This window comes from Pipistrellus kuhlii, unplaced genomic scaffold, assembly GCF_014108245.1.
Source record: "Pipistrellus kuhlii isolate mPipKuh1 unplaced genomic scaffold, mPipKuh1.p scaffold_m20_p_22, whole genome shotgun sequence".
Lineage (NCBI taxonomy): Eukaryota > Metazoa > Chordata > Mammalia > Chiroptera > Vespertilionidae > Pipistrellus > Pipistrellus kuhlii.
In genome coordinates, this window is record NW_023425521.1 from 5,935,206 (window position 1) to 5,956,837 (window position 21,632).

General features: G+C 49.8%; 1 protein-coding gene across 1 annotated transcript in view; it reads left to right on the forward strand.

Moving 5' to 3' along the window:
* Positions 1-18,240: 18,240 nt before the first annotated feature.
* FAM20A (FAM20A golgi associated secretory pathway pseudokinase) overlaps positions 18,241-21,632 on the forward strand; it is a 30,593-nt gene continuing 27,201 nt past the window's right edge. The window contains exon 1 of the mRNA XM_036451190.2: positions 18,241-19,195. Within this exon, the coding sequence (XP_036307083.1) occupies positions 18,819-19,195 (377 nt within the window). The 5' untranslated portion in view covers positions 18,241-18,818. The remainder of the gene's footprint in view (positions 19,196-21,632) is intronic.

Sequence of the window (21,632 nt, forward strand, 5' to 3'; positions counted from 1 at the left end):
GCATGCATTATAGTATCTCATTCAAATGTAACAATCCTACCACCTACTCCCGATATTTCTCTGGAAAAATGGGTGAGATTGAGTAGCTTGCCCAAGGTCAAGAGTACAGGAAGTGCCAGAGTCGGGGATGGAACACAGGCTTTCTCATCCCAAAGCTGATGTCTTCACCACAGCCTATGGCAGTGGTCGGCAAACTCATTAGTCAACAGAGCCAAACACCAACAAGACAACGATGGAAATTTCTTTTGAGAGCCAGATTTTTTAAACTTAAACGTCTTCTAATGCCACTTCTTCAAAATAGACTCGCCCGGGCCATGGTATTTTGTGGAAGAGCCACACTCAAGGGGCCAAAGAGCTGCATGTGGCTTAAGAGCCGCGGTTTGCCGACCACGGCCCTATGGGACACAGTAAAATGAACCTGTCGGCAGTATTATCTCAATAATTGAATTACTTACCATCAGTTTATCTCACCTCGCTACAAACCCACATGGGCGGGCCATCAGGATGAGCCCCGTTTGCAAAACCAGGACCCAGCAGAGTTGCCACTCTCCCCTTCCTCCAGCTCTGAATCTCCCACCTCCCCCTGCTCCACACTTCTTTGGCAGAGAATGGGTGAAGCTGAATAGAGGATGATTATGAGGAATCGCTTTTGGGAGAATGATAGTATCATGAAGCCGTTCACAGGGTGGTCTGGCCGGTGTGGCTCAGTTGGTTGAGCATCGTCCCATGCACCAAGAGGTCGCCTGTTCGATTCCCAGTTGGGGCACAACCTGGGTATCTCATTCAAATGTAACAATCCTACCACCTACTCCCGTTATTTCTCTGGAAAAATGGGTGAGATTGAGTAGCTTGCCCAAGGTCAAGTAGCTTGCCCAAGGTGAAACCTGGGTTGTGGGTTCAATCCCCAGTAGGGAGTGTGCAGGAGGCAGCCAATGGACAATTCTCTCATTCTCTGTCATGGATATTTCTATTTCTCTCTCCCTCACCTTTCCTCTTGAGAGGGCGGGGCAGGGGGGGCGAGGATGAGCTCCCAACTCTGCCCTGCAGGGCGGAGTTATCCCTAGCCCTCACCCAGCCAATCAGGGTTAGCCGAGACAGTGACATCACCACCGACCTGAGTAAAACCCCTGGACTGGGCGAAATTCGCTCTCTTCCGCCATGCTGCTGGCGTGAGTGGGACAGACCCCATGCTAGCATGGAAAAGGCTCTTTTGTTTATTGCATCGGACTCTGCTCCCTGGTGGTCCTTGGGGATCACGAAGTCTGGGCATAACACTCTTTCTATAAAACACACACACACACACACACACAAAACAAAAACAAAAACAAAACCAAACCACACCCACATATAAAAATCTTTACAGGGTGAAAAATACTCTAAACACACTCAGATCTACCATGAATTACATCTAGAAATTAATCTGGGCCTTAGATTGTATAGCAAGGTAATATATTTCAAATATTAACTTATGTCCTCTCTTTTTTGGCCCTTCTATTTTATTTTTTAACAGCAAAGCTATTTTATGATTATTGATTCAGGGAATGATGTAAAGAAGGAAGCAAATGGGGGGAAATATTTTTTCCTGTTTCTGAAGTTTTCAAAGCCTAGGATGTTAGGTCTCTCAGCTTACATAAATATTTCTTGGAAAACATCTCGAATAAGAGGAAAGCCGCGTAGGAACCATACAGACCAGAACAAGGAAGTCTCTTTGGCGACTTGCTTGGACCAGGGAGGAGGACAAATTGGGTGGCACACGGCCCATACAATGCCCTTATAAAGGCTCCATTAAAGGGTTAATAAGCTCATGAGACCTCTAGTTGCCCTACAATTAAAATATATATATATTTTTAATTAATTTCAGAGAGGAAGGGAGAAGGACAGAGATGATGAGAGAGAATCATCTATCGGCTGCCTCCTGTACGCCCTCTACTGGGGATCAAGTCCACAACATGGGCATGCGCCATGACCGGGAATCCAACCTTGACCTCCTGGTTCTTAGGTCGATGTTCAGCCTCTGAGCCACGCTGGCCAGGCAGACTACATGTGACCCATAGTACAAAACACAATCCCGGCGCAGGAAGAGGCCTCCCAGGAACTGAAATTAAGTTTTCACCAGCCTGGGGAAAGGGAGGATTGACATAGAAATTAGACTGAATTTCAAAGATCCAGGTTGTTTCTCTCATGCCCTCAAGCGCCTGGGCTGAGATTCACACCCATGACAGTTTACACCAGTGACTGCAGCCCAGGAGAGCACCCCGGGCAGAGCCCTGTCTCCCAGGAACCCTGGGGAAAGGACGGAGAGGGAGGGGCTTCGGGCCTCAGTGTGGGGGCCTCTGAGTCGCCGAAGGGCCAGGCCACACTTCGCTGCCTGGTCAGCTTCCTTAAAAGGACATGTTGTCTCTCTTTTTTTTTTTTTATAATATATATTTTTTTAATTGATTTTGTACAGAGGAAGGGAGAGAGATAGAGAGTTAGAAACATTGATGAGAGAGAGTCATTGATCAGCTGCCTCTTGCACACCCCCTACTGGGGTTATGCCCGCAACCAAGGTACATGCCCTTGACCGGAATCAAACCTGGGACCCTTCAGTCCCCAAGCCGACGCTCTATCCACTGAGCCAAACCGGTCTCGGCAGGACAGGTTGTCTCTTGATCGTCATCCAGAGCGGGGACGTCAAACGATTTCAACACTTCTTCTCAGGGCAAGGGCCGGATGTTACATAATCCTAAAGAAAGACCGGCTGGCAGCCCGAGGCTGAGGCCGAGGCTGAGCTCGCTCCAAGGGCATCGGGAACCCTGGTCCCCTGGAAACAGTGGGCCAGGGCCGTGGTCGGCAAACCGCGGCTTGAGAGCCACATGGGGCTCTTGGGCCCCTTGAGTGTGGCTCTTCCACAAAATACCACGGCCTGGCGAGTCTATTTTGAAGAAGTGGCGTTAGAAGACGTTTAGGTTTAAAAAATGTGGCTCTCAAAGGAAACTTCAATCGTTGTCCTGTTGATATTTGGCTCTGTGGACCAATGAGTTTGCCGACCACTGGGCTAGGGCTTCGGACTCTCTGGCCCTGAGGCCATGGTTGGCATTTCCCTCTGAGAGGCGCTGCCGACGCCCCCTCGTTAGCGGAGGGAGGAGAACGCCACGGTCACACGTGCGCGGAATCGGCTTCCCTCTGATCGGCGGCCGCACATCCCGTTTCACTGCCAGGCGCTGGGAGCCAGCTTCCTGCACGCTCCGAGCTCGACGATGCCTTGGGGGACAATGCACTTCACCGAGGGCCAGAGGGGCGCCTCCTGCAGCCACAGTAGGTTCTTGGTCTTTCTACGGAAAGCAGGTCCGAGGACCCATAGGAACAGGACTGCCACCTGCGCCATTGTTAGAAAGGCCGGACTGTGGGCCTCACCCCGAGGCGGGCCCAGGGGACCTTTCAGGGCAGTGGAAGGCTCTGTGTGATTTTATAACCGTGGGTACGTGTCGGGATGCTTTTGTCCGAACCCAGGGAATGTACCAGACAGAGAGTGAACCCTAAGGTGCACTGTGGAACGGGGTGATTCTGATGTGTCCACGTGGGTTCATCAAGTGTGAACAGATCTACTCTGGTGAACGATGCGGACGATGGGGGAGGTTGTGTACGTGTGGGGGCGGGGGTGTACGGGAAATCTCTGTATCTTCCCCTCGGTTTTGTTTTAAACCTAAAACTTCTCTAAAAAATATAAAGTCTTAAAAAAAAAAAAATGAGGTCCCCAGCTGCTCCAGCAGGATTCTTTGTGAAAGCAGCTGTGTAAAATCAGAGCAGGCGCATGGAGCAGCGGGCAGGCCCTGGAGTTAAACCACCTTCGTTCACATCCAGCCCTCGTTGCTTTTTTAGCCCTGGGGCCTGCAGCAACATGCTCTCTGGGCCTCAGTTTCCTAACCTGTAAAATGGGACGATGAGCCCTAATGGGTTTGGCTCAGTGATAGAATGTTGGCCCAGGTTTGATCCCGGTCAAGGGCATGTACCTTGGTTGTGGGCACATCCCCAGTGCGGGGTGTGCAGGAGGCAGCTGATCAATGTTTCTAACTCTCTATCCCTTTCCCTTCCTCTCTGTAAAAAAAAAAAAAATAAAAAAAAATCAAAAAAAAAATAAATCAATCAAATATATATATATTTTTAACTGGGACAATGATAATGAATTTAGTCCTCAGGGTCGTTGTAAGGATTTGATGAAACAACATAAATAAAACATTTAGCATAGTGCCTGGTGCACTGAGCCCACAGTAAATATTCGTATTTTCTCCCTGGCTGGTTTGGCTCAGTGGATAGAGCATCAGCCTGCAGACTGAAGGGTTCCAGGTTCAAGTCCGGTCAAGGGCACGTGCCTCGGTTGCAGGTTCCCGGTTCTGTCGGGGTGTGTGCAGGAAGCAGCCAATCGATGTGTCTCTCTCACATCAATGTTTCTGTCTCTCCCTCTCTGTAAAAATAAATGGAAAATATCCTCAGCTGAGGATTAACAACAATAACAACAATTAGTATTTTAAGAGGAAGTGTTTTGTGTTTTGGATACCTAACAAAGGTGCCGAATCAGTCTTGGAGATTCTGTCCACGTTCCTTCTTTCCAGCTGCAGAGGACACAGTGAGTGGTTTTAACTGCTTCCGGCGGGCCCCTGCTAAGCGGTGGGCAGTGCTGCCAATTCTTGGAGGGAATGGCTATCTCACTGTTTCTCCAACTGTACCCACCCCACTCGTCACTCTTTTTAAAAAATCATCTCCACACACAACCCATGTGTATTATTTTTACTTAAATCAGTTTACAATGAATTTGTTCTTTTTTAAAAAAATATATTTTATTGATTTTTTTACAGAGAGGAAGGGAGAGAGATAGAGAGTTAGAAACATCGATGAGAGAGAGTCATCGATCAGCTGCCTCCTGCACATCCCCTACTGGGAATGTGCCCACAACCAAGGTACATGCCCTTGACTGGAATCGAACCCGGGACCTTTCAGTCCGCAGGCCGACGCTCTATCCACTGAGCCAAACCGGTTTCGGCTGAATTTGTTCTTTTTAAAGCCACATCCAAGCAATAGACAGCGTCTATGAAGTCAGTAGCTGTGTTTCTTTAATCCACATTAAAGTGGAACCGTAACCATGGAAATAAAAGCACCCGCATACACATCAAATGTTCCTGCGAGCTCCAGGAAGCCCCTCCATTCTTGTATTTTTTTAAATCCTCACCCGAGGATATTTTCCCAATGATATTCAGAGAGAGTGGAAGAGAGAGGGAAAGACAGAAACATCGATGTGAGAGAGACATCCATTGGCTGCCTTCTGCACAAGCCCTGACCAGGGCCTGGGCCAGGGAGGAGCTGCAACCAAAGTACATGCCCTTGACTGGAATCGAACCCAGGACCCTTCGATCCACGGGCCAACGCTCTATCTACTGCACATGTGTCAAACACAAGGCCCGCGGGCCAAATCCGTCCCGCCAGGCCTTGCAATGTGGCCCGCACCGCGCTGTCATCATTGCACTCCGCTGCGTTTCCATCACAATGACAGTTTATGACTGTTCAGTAAACCATTCGGCCCGCAATTTAGGCTGGATTTTAGATTTTGGCCCCTTCTCTGATTGAGTTCGACACCCCTAATCTACTGAACCAAACCAGCTAGGGCTCCTCCATTCTTACATGAGCATTTTATTAACTCCCAGCTGCCGCTCTGAAGGTTTTGACTTCACGTCTCTCCACCCAAGTGATTTGAGCAAAGCTTTTTGGCTTCCCTCCCATCCAGCTCAGCTGGGGACCAGAGTCACCGAGTGCCTTGCCCAAGATAACCGAGCTCACAGGCAGGAAGGTGGGGCCACAGCTTTTCTAAAAGACAAGCGGGAGGCGTCCTTGCTGACCTTTGTCTTGTCCCTGTGACTGTCTGGAGCCCCCTTCCCGCCACATCACTGTGCTGGCTCAGACCATAGAGCAAGAAGTCATTTCTAAAGGCCATGGCTTTCATTTGCCGCTTGCCAACCTCAGAAGGGCCCGCTATCTGTGGGCGTGACCAGGGTTTCTCTCACGTTACCAGACAAACAACAACGGCTGAGCTGGCTCCTTTCCTGCCCTCCTGCTGGTCACAAAGCGGATTTCAAAGGATGCGTCTCAGGGGCCAGATTCCATTCCCCTTAAATATGTGAGGCTGCAGCGAAAGGAATGCCGAGCCTCCCACCAGGGCGGCCTGCAGCCCAGTTGTTGCTGCTCCGTGTTTTCCTCTCAGAATCACCCAGCAACATGCTGGCCATCCTGGACCACGGTCAGTGATGTCCGAGGAAGGAGGACAAATGGGCAGCATCGCTCTGCTCTGCTTCAAGGCCTGCGTGACCATGTGCTTGGGCATCGTGTTATCCACAGTCAGGTCAGTTCAGGAAATATTTTCCGAGGGTCCCAGGCAAACCACGAGTGCCAAATGCTGCGAGGTCACAGGCCAGCTCTGGCATCTTGCATCCCTCACCAAAGAGGGAGGTGTCTAGATCAGTGGTCTGCAAGCCACATTCGGCTCTTTGGCTCCTCGAGTGTGGCTCTTCCACAAAATGCCAGGGCCTGGGCGAGTCTGTTTTGAAGAAGAGGCGTTAGAAGAAGTTTAAGTTTAAAAAACTTGGCTCTCAAAAGAAATTTCAGTCACTGTACTGTTGATATTTGGCTCTGTGGACTAATGAGTTCGCCGACTCATTAAGTCATGCCTTACTCAGGTAAATCCTGCCTTCTGGGGGGGGGGGGGGGGGGGCGTATAAAGCCCCCAAGGGGGAGTAGAAATGATTCTTGGAGGTGAAAGTATTGTGGTTACTACATTGCTCAATTCTACCCAACAGAATCCTATTCTTTAGGGAGAAATGGAATCTAATTTAAGTAATTAACTTCATTTAAGTTTAATTTTTTTCTTAGTGTGGGGTGATAATGGGGAAAAACAACAGAGAAACACTCATGTGAATGATCTGTGTTTCCAAGGTGCTTCTCTTTGGACCTAGCCATTCTGTCTTTGTTCTCTCTCTCTGGAGGAAGAGTCTCCACTAGAGGCACATGTGCAAAGTCGCTGACTGCATCGTCTTTTAAAACAGTGGAGCAACCTCCCTGGCCAGTTTGCTCAGTGGTTAGAGCACCGGCCCTCAGACCGAAGGGTCAAGAGTTTGATTCCCAGTTAAGGGTGTGTACCTGGGTTGCGGGTTTGTGGTATGGGAGGCAGTCAGTTAATGTGTCTCTCTTCCCTGGATGTTTCCCTCTCTCCCTCTCTTCTGCCTTCTCTAAAAATTAATGGAAAAAAATTAATGGAAAAAAAATATCCTTGGGGTGAGGATTAAAAAACAAGTAAGCAAGTAAATAAATAAATAAAATAGTGAAATAAGCTAAGTGCCCATCAATTGGGAATGGTTGAAAACGTATGTGCATCTGTAGTATGAGATACTATATGTCAGCTAAAAGGAATAAGGTAAATCTAGAAACAGAGAAATTGACATGGAGAGAACTTCAGGTCATATTATTGGGTGGAAAAAGAAATCCACAGAATATATATGCATGATCACATTTATAGCAAAACAAACGTCCAACAGATCTGTGTTTCCATGTGCAAATGCTATATATGTAAATGCCCGCCAAAGTGATAAACCCAGCCAGGTTACCTCTGGGGAGAGGGATGCAATTGATGGTAAAAGGGGTACATCCAGGTTTGTTTTACATGAAAATGATTGTGGTTTGGGTTGTAGATGTTATGTCCCCAAATGAACCTTAACTGATACATCAAATTATTATCAACGTATCGGTAGCCCTGTCAGAGAAGATAATAAAAGGCCACAGGGGAGCCCTGGAAGCAGAAGACATCTCCCAGAGAGGCCGTAGAATGGGGAGAAGAATGAAAGGAGATTTCAGGGGACCCTCAATACGAGGAACAGTTCAGCTAATGAGTCTTGAAGAGTCAGAAAACTGAAAGGTGGTGTCAAACCTAGGACTATGCACTCAGATCCCCTTCAAGAAAAGACTGCCTGCCCTGGCCAGGTGGCTCAGTTGGCTGGAGTGTTATCTGGTACAGTGACAAGGTTGTGGGTTCAATCCCCGGTCAGAGAACACATGGGAAGCAACTGAGCTCTCTCTCTCTCTCAAAACAAAAACAACAACAACAACAACAACAAAAACACACACCAATAAACATACCCTCGGTGAGGATATAAAAAAAGAAAAATCTAAAATAATAAAAGTGTAATATGCTAATTAGACCAGACATCCTTCCAGAAGACCTTTTGGACGAAGTAGAGGCTGGGAGGAAAGCCTGGGTACCAGGTGCCGGAGAGAAGCCGGTGTCAGCACCGGGGGAAGGAAGGCCTCCTCTTGCACGGATTCCGTGCACCGGGCCTCTAGTAACTAAATAAAGGATTCGCTGTGAGGAGTGTAGTTGATGGACGGCCTCCCACTGTTACCTCCACGATGGTCACCTCAGCGTCTAAGGCTGTGCGTTGAGTAAGGCAATGGTAGCTGAGATCTCTTCTGGTTAGGACAGCCCTGCCAGTGACCGAGCAAAGTCCACCCCCACAGGCCTCCCCTAGCTCCAGACCGTCCGTTGGGCTGGTAGAGACGGTTACATCTGCTGGCACTGAGCTAGCCCCTTGGCCCCAGTTCGTCTTCTGCATGGCTCACTCGTTCCAGCATCTGCTTCCCAGACAACCCGACGGGCGCAGAGGATGCTAAGAGGCTCCACGAGTTAACACGTATTGCCTGACTTGGTTAAATAAGTGTTTAATAAGCGCTAAAGTGAGGAGGTAGGAAGTTAGTGTTTCTTCAATGAAACTTACCAAATACAAACCCAAACTACCCCATACAGGTATTCCTACTCAAAGCAATTCACTCCCCAACTCATGTGCCCAGCCCTTCCCGGGGTTTTTATTTCCGCTAACCCAGAACACAACCATATTTCATCCGTAGTCCTTCCAAATGTTATCCATTTTTATTGTCTTACTTGCCTCTTAAATTTTATCTTGCAGCCCTGGCCGTTTTGGCTCAGTGGGTAGAGCATCAGCCTGGAAACTGAGGGGTCTCGGGTTTGATTCCCGTCAAGGGCACATGCCGGAGTTGCAGGCTCAATTCCCGGTGGGGGGCATGCAGGAGGCTGCTGATGGATCAATTCTATCTCTCTCTACCTCTCACTTCTTCTCTGAAATCAATAAAATATACATATTAAAAATTGCAATCAAATATTATGCAGAGAAAGTAAAACAAGGATGAACTAACAAATCATGGGTAAAGGATTTCATTGAAGCCCTTTGTGGATGTCACTACTATATTAGAGCATAAACCACAACCTTTCAACACGTAACTCTGTATGGCAAAAGCTCTGTACAATCAGATGAACTTGGAAGGCAAGTACTAACTCTGTTCCCAGAACACAATGGCCAATAGAATTAATTGAAAAGATTCTTGTTTCTGAGAATCTAACCATTTATTTCACAAAGACAAAGGTACATTTTCTCTTACTTCCTTTTATCTCATTTTACCCACATTCTTCTTCCAAGAAAAGCATTCATATCTGGTCATCTCCTTCTTATAAGAAAAACAACAAAGCAGATAAAAATCTCTCTCCCGATGCTAGAGAGCTGGTAGCCCTGGAATACTAATGCAACTTTCTACTGTTTTCGTTTGAGGGTCGGTCAGCAAACTGCCACCCATGGGCTTAATCTGGCCCACCACCTGTTTTTATAAATAAAGCTTTATTGGAATACATCCATGCTCTTAGTTTATGTGTTGTCCATGGCTGCTTTCCTACTACAACAGCAGAGTGGAGCCATTGTGACAGAGACCATCTGGCCTAGAAAGTCTAAAATATTATTGGGGGGCGGGGGCGGGAATTGCAACTTCTGTCCTAGTTTAAAAAGTATGGCATGTTTTTGCATTTCTATTTATCCATTCTTTATTATTCATTCACTAGAGGCCCAGCACACGAAATTTGTGCCAGAGTAGGCCTTTCTTCCTGTGGCTGCTGGCACCATCTTTCCTCTTGCACCCGGGACCCAGGCTTCCCTCACAACCCCAGCTTCATCCAGAAGGTTGTCCATAAGGGTATCTGGAAGGATGTCTGGTCTAATGATCATATTATGCTTTTATTATTATAGATAACATTCTAACTGATATCTTACCATGTTAATATTATCTATATACACAGAGTAGCCACATTATTATGATCTCTGAACACATAATAATGTGGCCACTCAGTGTATATCCTATATAATAAAAGGCTAATATGCAAATTGTCCCCGCAATCAGGAGTTCGACCAGCAGGCAGGCCAGCCAATTGCCCATGTCCCCTCTCCCTGGCCATGCTAGCCGGACCCCACCCATGCACGAGTTCATGCACTGGCCCTCTAATCTACACTAAAAAAAGAGAAACATGTAAGTTGACCATCCCTTTGCTACACCTACCAGCTAATCAGAGCGAGTATGCAAATTAACCCAACAAAGATGGAGGTTAATTTGCATACACATGCATGGAGTGAAGACTGAAGGCTGAAGTGTAGAAGGAAGCCAAGCGCTGCAGAAGGGAGCAAAGCTGTGGAGAAGCAAGTGGGGTGGCTGAGACAGGAGGGAAGGAGGGGGGCGGCAGCAGAGAACCCCTATTCCTTCTGCCGCAGGAAGCCATATATATACACACTGAGTGGCCAGATTAGTATGTGTTCAGAGATCATAATAATCTGGTCGCTCCATGTATATATAAAAGCCTAAGCAACCATTATGACCAGTCGACCACTCTACTGGTTGACCAGTTGCTATGACATGCACTTGCCACCAGAGGGCAGACGCTCAATGCAGGAGCTGACCCCTAGTGGTCAGTGAGCTCCCACAACCAACCTTGTGTGGCCAGCCAACCTCCTGTGGTTCCTCCCCCAGGCTGGCTGGCCCTGATGGCCCCGATCGGGACTGGGTGAGATGCCCCCGATCGGCCGCAATCTGCCCTGATCACTGGCCAGGCAGAGGGACCCCACCCGTGCACAAATTCATGCACTGGGCTTCTAGTTGTTATTAAGTGTCGATCTGAAATCAGCAATGATTTTTAAAGAAAATGAATGCTCTCGTTTTCCTTTAATAGGTGGTTATTATTTTTAGTAAACCAAATTAAAAAAAAAATTATCTCCTACCCAGAAGACAGAATCTTGAGTACAGCACTTGATAGTCACCCACATTTCAGGATAAATTTAAACGTCAAGAACAACAACAAGATTAGTCCTCACAGGAGACGGGAAATAAAACATCTGTGGCTTTAAGAGAAATAACAAGGCACTTATGCCCCGATCCCAAGTGTCCCTTTCTTTCCTTTTGGGAAGACTGCCTCTCCACATAAAAACGATGATAGCCTTTTGAAGTGCTTCTGATCCTCGGATCTCTGACGTCACAGACGCTCCTCGGTTAGTGGAGCAACAGCTTCCTAGGAACTCATCAAAGATATCGTGAGAACAGGAGGAGGAGGTCTGCAGTGACAGGCAACCAGGGAGATTCCAGGCGTGGTCAGCTGCTCCATGGGTGGGGCGACCCAGGCCACAAGTCTGCTCGACTCAGATGCCCAGGAGGCTGAGTGTGGGTTCCTGGTTACCAGCTGCCCCTCTGTCCAGCACTGGGCTGGGGACCCTTCAGGTTCCCCTTGAGCACGAATGAACATAGGTCTCCTCTGATGCATGGGCCCCCCCTCCTGAGCTTCTTTATCTCTCTGCTGTCTCCTTCTCGAGGCAGGAGGAGACAGTTGATTGTGCTGACGTGAACTGTGGGCTCAACCATACCCTCAAGACAGAGAAATCAGCACGTTGCAAAGTAGGCCCTCATTTTTCATATGGCAAGTACTTTCTTTTGTTTTGGTTAATCCTCATCAGAGGATACTTTTTTCCATTGATTTTTTTAGTGAAACGGAGGGAGAAGAGAGGGGAAGAAATAGAGAGAGAAGCATCAGTGTGAGAGAGACACATCGATTGGTTGCCTCCCTCCCACAACCCAGGCACGTGCCCTTGGCTGGAATAGAACCCAAGACCCCTTGGTCCTTGGGGCCTGCGCTTTAACTACTGAGCAACAGCAGTCGGCACAACCAAGTACTATTTATTTCAAAAAGGTGTTTACATGAAATCATAAAAATACTGGTAAGCAAACTAAACGGGGAGAGAGAGAGAGAGAGAGAGAGAGAGAGAGAGAGAGAGAGAGAGAGAAACCACAAAATTCTTATTACCTATCAATCCTACCACACAAGGAAGCCTCTGTAAAATATTGCTGTGTATTTATTCACACAGCTGTGGCTTGAATGGGGCTCACCCACCCCCTCCAAAGATATGTTGATGCAATTCCATTAAGGATCTCAAAATGAGGTCACCCTGGATTGTCTGGCAGGCCCTGAGTCCAACGATGAGAGTTCTGCTATGAAGAAAACCCACAGAGGAAAAGGCCAGGCAGGGAGGGAGGCAGAGTTTCCATGGATGAGGCCACAAGCCAAGGAAAGCCTGAACCTCAAGAACGAAGAGCCTCCGGAGGGAGCCCTGGAGTTCAGACCTCGGGCGTTCCGAGTGATGGGAGAGTAAGTTTCAGTCGTTGTCAGCTGCCAAGTGTGTGGCATTTTTGTTCCGGCAGCTCCGGGAAGCAGAAACGATGCATTTGTTCAGTAAATATTTACAGAATAACTAGGAGCCATGATCCAAGGAGTTGATGAACGAAGACACCAAACATTTCAAAGGTTTCTCTGCATACATAGAAATAAATGTGTATTTTAATGAGTCATAAAAGTTATGAACACACATTTTTCACCTCAAATTATAACAATAAACCAATCTGGCTTCGCCTTGGAAATTACCACATTTTGCTCAAGCAGTCCTTGATTTTTGACTTGAGCTTATTTCCCAATTTTTTTTATTACCCCAAGAACCATTCTTTAAGTTGGATGCACACTTTTAAGTATGTCCTTAATTTTATTTATTTATTTATATTAATTTTAAATATATATTTTATTGATTTTTTACAGAGAGGAAGGGAGAGTGATAGAGAGAAACATCGATGAGAAAGAAACATCGACCAGCTGCCTCTTGCACACCCCGCACTGGGGATGTGCCCACAACCAAGGTACATGCCCTGGACTGGAATCAAACCTAGGACCCTTCAGTCTGCAGGCTGACGCTCTGTCCCCTGAGCAAAACCGGTTTCTGCTCTCCTTAATTAAAAATAAAAAAATGGAATTCTGCAGTCAAAGTCTCTGCCAGTTGTGAACGTGTTGTGTCTCAGCCCCAAACGGACTTTGAAAGCTGGGAGCTGGGTGGACCCTGCAAACCTTTCTCTTCTACCAGCTGGCACAGTGACAGGCTTTGTCCATAGAGGGCGCCAGAGGGACACTGCAACCCATGGAGCGGTGGCAGGAAGGCATCCTGGGTCCCAGGCCTCCATCTGTCATGCAGCAGGGAAGCCCAGCAGCCCCACAGGCCTGTGCCAACCACTCTCTGGGGCCACACTCTCCCACACAGGGTAGCCATTCCCCCAGTAGCTCTGGCCATGGCCTCAGGCCTCTGCCTCCCCTTCCCATGGGCGCATGGCCTCCCACGGGGAAAGTTGCCTCACCACCGCTGGCTGGGTTCCCAGTGGCGGACACGTGGTCCTCAGAGAAGCCTACATCTCAACCTTGGGCTGGGGTGTTGGAACCCTCTTTGTCCTTGAGTCCTCCCTGTCCCCTTTTCCCAGCCTACGAGTAATAGCTTCGTTTTGCACATGCTAACTTCTGGGACTTTTAGAGGCGTTACTTTCACGCGTTAACAATTTATTTTGATTAAAACGCTCTCATTCAAATAACTGGCACGTGTTCAATCTCCTGACTGACATCAAATCTAAATGTGTTTACGTTTCCAAATTAACTTTCAGAGCCGTGGCTCCAATGTAAAATTCCTTCCCAAGCCTAGGGCCTAGCCAGTTCTGAATATTTCCTTCATTTGTAGCGATGAAAATATGATAAGAGGTTATCCCTTTCCATTGTTTCCGTTTGCATTCCTTTACTTACTAATAAGGTGGAGGGAAAGTTATTTGAGTAGACAATATATTGAAAGGAATAGCTAATACCTCTGGGGAAGGAAATGAGAGAGGGAGAAGGGGAGGGCGAACCCCACTTTTTACTCTAAAATGTTGCACAGTGTCCAAATATTATACAAAAATAAAATATTTGTGTATTGTTCGAATAACTAAATATACATACATTATGAAAAGGGCAGCCCGGCCCTCTGGCGACACATGTGTGCTGCAGCTCAGTGTTGCCTTCTTCAGCAGAGCCGAGCAATCCAAAGGAAATGAGGCCCGACTGGTTTGGCTCTGTGGATAGAGCGGCGGCCTGCGGACTGAAGGGTTCCGGGTTTGAGACCCGTCGAGGCCACATGCCCGGGTTGTGCACTCAATCTCAGTAGTGGACATGCAGGAGGCAGCCAGTCAGTGATTCTCTCTCATCATCAGGTTTTCGATCTCCCTCTCCCTTCCTCTCTGTATACAGGCAGTCCTCGGGTTACGTTGGACAACGTCGTTCTACGTCGCCATCTCCCATTTATTTACATATATATATATATATATATATATATATATATATATATATATGTAAATAAATATATATAGGTCCGAGGTCCGATATTTTGACGTATGTATATATGTGCTTTGTTTTTTATTATTTGTTTACCACAAATAAAGGTCAGGAATTGTTATTTTTCTTTTAAATTTTGTTTTTGCTGTTTCATTTTATTACCGCTGCGTATGTGCTCCAGGTAAGTGTCGTAGGTGCTTACGTAGATGGGTTTACAGCGAAAATCGCCTTACGTTGTACCTTTTTTTTAAAAAAATATATTTTTTATTGATTTTATACAGAGAGGAAGGGAGGGAGATAGAGAGTTAGAAATATCGATGAGAGAGAGTCATCGATCTGCTGCCTCCTGCACACCCCCTACTGGGGATTTGCCCGCAACCAAGGTACATGGCCCCGACTGGAATCAAACCTGGGTCCCTTCAGTCCCCAAGCCAACGCTCTATCCATTGAGCCAAACCTATCCCGGCACCTTACGTTGTACCTTAGGAATGGATCTCTGACATAACCTGAGGATCTACTGTATATATAGAGGCTAGGTGCATGAAATTCATGCACTGGGGGGGGGGGGGGGGTTTCCCTCAGCCTGGCCTGTGCCCTCTCAGTCCGGGAGTCCTGGCTCTTTACTGTCTGCCTGGTTGCTGCTCTTTAATACTTGACTCGCTACTGCTTAGCACTGCTGTGGAAGCAGGAGAGGCTCCCGCCACTGCTGCTGCACTCACCAGCCGTGAGCCCGGCATCTGGCTGAGCAGAGCTCCCCCTGTGGGAGAGCACTGATCACCAGGGGGCAGCTCCTGCATTGAACATCTGCCCCCTGGTGGTCAGTGTGCGTCATAGCAGCTGGTTGTTCTGCCATAATGGTCGCTTAGGCTTTTATATTACATACCTTTTTAATTTTTAATTTTTTAAGAAATGAAGAGGGGAATGGCAGCCAGCAGGAATAGAGCAGATTGCCCTACATCTGGAAGGATTGGGGAGTGATGGAATAAAGAGAAGAGGTACAAGCATGTGGGGTGGAGTTGTGGAGGCGGGACATGGAGGGGAAGAAAGGGAGAAGCATGGGCTTTGTGAAGAGAGAGGTCTGTCGTAAGGATGTTTGGAAATTAGAGGGTCATCCCAGACCTCACTAGTGGAATTCTCACTTCTCCACCCCCTCCAACGTGACTGAGTCAGGACCTGTGCTAGTTTTCAAAGCTTTTTGGAGTCGTTCCTATTTATTTCCGCTGTATTGATGTTCTGACACTGACCTTTGAGCCCGTCCAGGATATTGATTTGTGTAACATTTGTTTAATGTTTGTCTCTCCTATGAGTTGTGGACTCACATATGGGATTAAGAGTTGCCAGACAACAGTTAAAATAATTTAAGACATGGCTTTCTAAAGACCCCCCAAATCCCAACTTCCCTCCTTCAGAAAATAGATGTGCTGTCAAGGGATTAAGAAGCAGGGAAAACACATCTGTTGTTATTCTGGTATAAAAACTCACATCATGTACAGGGTGCTGCTTAGAAGAATTGCATGATCTGAAATCAGCTACACACGAGTGTATGGATTTCTCCCAATGCAAAATATAAACACTAATTTAAGTCAAGGTTATTCTTTTTTTTTTTTTTAAATATATTTTATTGATTTTTCACAGAGAGGAAGAGAGAGGGATACAGAGAAACATCGATGAGAGAGAATCACCGATCAGCTGCCTCTTGCACACCCCCTACTGGGGATGTGCCCGCAACCAAGGTACATGCCCTTGACTGTAATCGAACCTGGGTCCTTTCAATCCGCAGGCCGACGCTCTATCCACTGAGCCAAACTGGTCCCGGCAAAACCAAGGTTATTCTTACACGTATATTTTTGCCCGCTATCCTGTACCTCCTTTCAAAAAAAATTAATGCAACTTTTTTGACTGCTGACCTTTATTAACCTGCTTATTCTTAACATCAAAGTTCAACACGTTGGTTCAACCATCTCTTTAAGAAGATAGCAAAAGCCAGCATATGAGGCCACAACGTAAGTTTTCTTGGATTTATTAATAGTTGATTTTACTTACAGCTAGCTTTTTTTTTTACATTTCAGAGCATTACACAATTACAATTTTCTGACCTGCAAACAGATACCTTAAATGGGAGTATTCTTTAAAAATTATCAAATTAGGTACAATAATGCAACAATTACACATATGACATTTTATTTTATTATTATTATTTTAAATATTTTTTTATTGATTTTTTACAGAGAGGAAGGGAGAGGTATAGAGAGGTAGAAACATCAATCAGCTGCCTCCTGCACACCCCCTACTGGGGATGTGCCTGCAGCCAAGGTACATGCCCTTGACCGGGATGGAACCTGTGCCCTTTCAGTTCGCAGGCCGACGCTCTATCCACTGAGCCAAACCGGTTTTGGCTGGTTCTATACTTTAATTCACTGAAAACCATACAATGACCCCGTGGGGAAGGCTCCATGCTGTCTTCATTTACAGCATGAGGGGCTGGCAAAGGGTTCAAGAGTCACCCACGAACCCACACACAGATGGGAAGAACCCCGATCTGAACCCACCCAAGTGTGTCTGGGGGCCATGACTCCAGCGATAGAAGGAGGATGAACTCGCACGGGAAGCTTTGCCGCCTGGACAAGCAGCTCCAGGCAGAGATGTGCTTTCCTGAACATGCACGAGAGTGGGGCTGCCGCTTCAGTCCAACAGGCTTCCTTCTCCATCAGGTCATTGAGCGGAGGAGCCAGGAGTTCAGGCCCGGGGTCCCCCGCCGCCACCTCCCTCTTTCTCCCAAGGAAAACGGGGTTGGGAGGACCCGTGCCCTCGCAGGATCTCCCTCGCAGGTGTCCCCCGGTGATTCATTTGGGCCAACTATCTTCACACCACGCCAGAGGCAAAAGTTCAGCGCGGTGGCAGCAGGGAGGGGCCGCTCCCTCCTGGAGTGCAGGAAAAATTTCCTCTTTGTAAAGCAAAGCTCAGGCCACGCTGGAACCAAACTCCGTCCAAACAGGAAATCGCCAAGATTCACCTAGAATCTTGGCGCCTGCCTTCTTTTGCAAAGCCAAACTTTCCCCAAAACCGGTTTGGCTCAGTGAATAGAGCGTCGGCCTGCGAACTGAAAGGTCACAGGTTCCATCCCGGTCAAGGGCATGTACCTTGGTTGCAGGCACATTCCCAGTAGGGGGTGTGCAGGAGGCAGCTGATGGATGTTTCTAACTCTCTATCCCTCTCCCTTCCTCTCTGTAAAAAAATCAATAAAATATATTAAATTTTTTTTTAAAAAAGCCAAACTTTCTCATTCACGGAGCTGGGGTGTCCCGAGCTCCTATGTCTTGCCGCGCGCACGCGACGCACCGCGGCTCTGGATGGAGCGTGTGCTCTGCGGGGAGAAACAGACAACACACACATCTGGCCGGTCTTACAGGAGAAAGGCTTTCAGGGAGCTGTCATTCTTCTTAAAAAATAAAATAAAAAAGAAAGGAAAGCAAGGGTTTTACACACACACACACCGCTTGAGCCCCGCAAAGGCCTGGGCAGACCCTGGGCTGGGAGGTGGAGGGCCCGGGGCGCGGGGGGCTGGGCGGCCCGGGGCCCGGGGAGAGGCGGGCGGCCAGGTGGAAGGGCAGGGCGGCGGAGGGATCGGAGGCGGCGGGCGGGCGGGCGGCCGGCGGAGGCAGGTGCCAGCGGGGAGGGGGCGGGGGGGCGGCGCCGGGCCGGGCGGGGGCGGCCGGCGCTCCCTCCGCCCCCAGGAGCCGGGCGCGCAGACCAGCTCGCCCGCTGGAGCCGGGGGCACGGGCGTCCCGCCGCCCGCAGAGGGAGCCGCAGAAGGAGCCGCGGGAGCAGCCGCAGCAGCCGCGGGCGGCAGCATCCATCCTCCGGCGGAGAGAGCCCCGGGCTCCGCGGGCGCCTGGCTCCTCCTAGAGGCGAGCGCACCGCCCGCGCCCGCGCTGTGCCCGCCCGGCCCGGCCATCGCCCGTCCGTCCGTCCGCGGGGACAGCCGCGCCGGCGCCCCGGCCCTTCACCTGCCGCGGGCTCCGGGGCGGGCGGGTGCGGGGAGAGAAGGAGACACCACCCCCCGGTCTCCACTCCCCGCCGAGGAGGAACGCCCGCCGACGCCGCCGGACCGCACAGCCCCTGCACCGGCTCCTAAGTTCAAGGGCGCCGCCCCTGCAAAGCGAAGTTACCATCCCGCGCGGGGAGCGCTCCGGCCCCACCGACCCCGCCCGGCCCTCCGCGCCCAGCGCCCCTCCGGGTCCCCGGCGGGGCCATGCCAGGGCTGCGCCGGGACCGCCTGCTGACGCTGCTGCTGCTGGGCGCGCTGCTGTCCGCCGACCTCTACTTCCACCTGTGGCCGCGGGTGCGGCGCCGGCTGCGGCCCCGCGAGCGCCCGCCGAGCTGCCCGTGCGCGCGCCGCGCCGCCGCCCCGGAGCCCCGCGCGGCCGCGCACAACTTTTCCCGGGCCCCGCCGGGCACCGAGCGCGACCGCGGTGACCCCGGCGGCCCCAGCTCCAAGCTGCAGGCCCTCTTCGCCCACCCGCTGTACAGCGTCCCGGAGGAGCCGCCGGGCCTCGGGCCGGAAGACTGGCTCCTGGCCGGCCCGGAGGCGCTGCGCTACTACCGGAGGAAGGTGGCCCGCTGGAACAGGTGAGTCCCCGCGCCCCGGCCCCGGCCCCGGCCCCCGGCCCTCGCCCGGCCCGGGCTCCGAATGTGTCCCCCTCCAGACCCGACAGCTCTGCAGACCTCAGCCTTCAGCCTCCAGCTGATCTCAGGGCAGGAGAAAGTTTCTGTGCAGCAGCTCTGCCAGGCAACGCTCCCAGCGTCTCCTCCCCCCTGGAGCTCCCAGGCTCGCTCCTGCGCCCCGCTCTGTCCCCTGGGCCATTCCCGCCCTCTTTCTTATGGTGGAAAGTCGCCCTGGGCTTGGGTTTTCCAGAAGGAGGCTTCCAAGCCGAGCCATTCCAGGGCTGGTTGGAATTCAGCGCTCGCTCTGCGCCCAGGGCGGCCCTGGGCGCCTTCCAGAGAGCCGGGCTGCTCCCTGCAAACCGGGCTACTCCCTGCAAACCGGCTACTCCCCTTTTCCCTCTCCCCGCGCCGCCCGGGGTCAGCCGGGCCAGAGAGCAAGCCCGCAGGCCCCTGATAAGGTCGGCGCCCCGTTTTATTTATTTTATTTAAAAGCTGGTTTGTCCCTTTCCGGTGAGGGTTAAAACCCCAAGGCAGCTTTCGTGTTCTGGGGATGTGGGTTGACTTGGGTCTGAGGCTTGATGCTTTCACAGAGGAGACAAAAATCTGCCTGGGAGTTTTTTAAAAAAAAAAACAAAACAAAACCCGAAGCAAAAGATAAAGGAATAAGATCCCAAGCATATGCAGGATACAGTTAGGAGGGATGTTTTTGTAAAAGCTCGGGGAGGGGCGGTGAAGGTGAAGGGGTCAGGGCTGCGATCCCTGGCTCAGGACCCTGATTTGAAGCACAGACTTGCCTGAATTTGAAGCACATCCACCGTTTACTTTCGCACCACACCCATCCATCTTCTTAATACAAGAGATTGCAAGATGAGATGTCATGGGGTGAGCGGTCCCTCGGGAGCCTGGGGGGTGGGGGGTGGGGCCATGGGGAGACCATAAATCGCAGTGCCGCCCCGTTTACTGTTTGCTCATTATTCTGGAGTGCTGAGACTGCCCGGGGAGGGAACTCTCCAGAAATTAAAGACAGCATTACTGGCCGAAATCACTGTGGTGAATCTCAATGGCCACTCTGTGGCTGCTGATTTTCTATTAGGAAGAAAGTGGTTCTCAATTCCGTCGCTAATTGTGTGCAAAAAAAAAAGCCATTTGTGATTGCTTCTCAGACAGTCACCCTGGACATTATCTTTATTGCGCCAATAACATGGGCGTCTGGCTCAGTGGACTAGGAAATGCTGCCCTTAGGAAATTATCTACACGCCTGCCATCGAGTTAGGAATGGGGGACTGCGGGCGGTCCCTTGAGTTTGTAAATGTAGATCAGCATTCACTTAGTCATGGCGCCTGGCCTTAAACTTCCCCATGGTACTCTGGTCCTGACTACTTTGGCAGAAAAGCAAAACTCTTTCTCACCAGTCTGTCCTACAGTTGATACTGAACTTGGTTTCTACACCGCCGGCGTCATGGACGTGCATTTCCTGATCAGATATGATCTTGGTCGTTTCACTGAACGTACAAGGCCGGGGAGAGGGAGGGTGGGGGGCCTGGCTGTAATAACAGGAGTGGAGCCGTCGTGTGTGGCTGGTTTAATGTGACCATTGTGACATTTAGTCATCACTTCCTTCGGCTGCCGGAGGTCACGCGTGAGATTTGTGGGCCGTAGCCGGCTGGTCAGCTGCAGAGAACACACTACACTAGGGGTGTCGAACTCAATCAGAGAAGGGGCCAAAATCTAAAATCCAGCCTAAATCGCGGGCCGAATGGTTTACTGAACAGTCATAAACTGTCATTGTGATGGAAACGCAGCGGAGTGCAGTGATGACAGCGCGGTGCGGGCCACATTGCAAGGCCTGGCGGGACGGATTTGGCCCGCGGGCCTTGTGTTTGACACATGTGCACTACACTGTTCTCTGTATTGTTGCGTATATCAGGGTTACAAGTGGTTTCAGCTTTTTTATTTATTATTTATTTTTTAACATTTTTTTACGGAGAGGAAGGGAGAGGGGTAGAGAGTCAGAAACAATGATGAGAGAGAAACATCGATCAGCTACCTCCTGCACCGGGGATGTGATCGCAACCAAGGTACATGCCCTTGACTGGGATCGAACCTGGGACCTTTCAGTCCCCAGGCCTAGGCTCCATCCACTGAGCCAAACCGGATTCCACAAGTGGAACGAGGAAGACTCGTCAGCTCAGAGCTTAATTGTGGGAGAGGGTCACTCGCTGCCTTAAGAGAGAGCATGCTCTGACCCCTGGGATAGGAGGGCGGGCGGAAGCCCTGGCCAGCGGAGGCTCCGGATCACAGTGCAGACACATAAGTAGGACGGACCGACCGCAAAGGGAGAAACAGCGAGTGGCCTCGCTCATGGCTTACCTCGTGCATAGATGACCCTTCCTTATTTGGA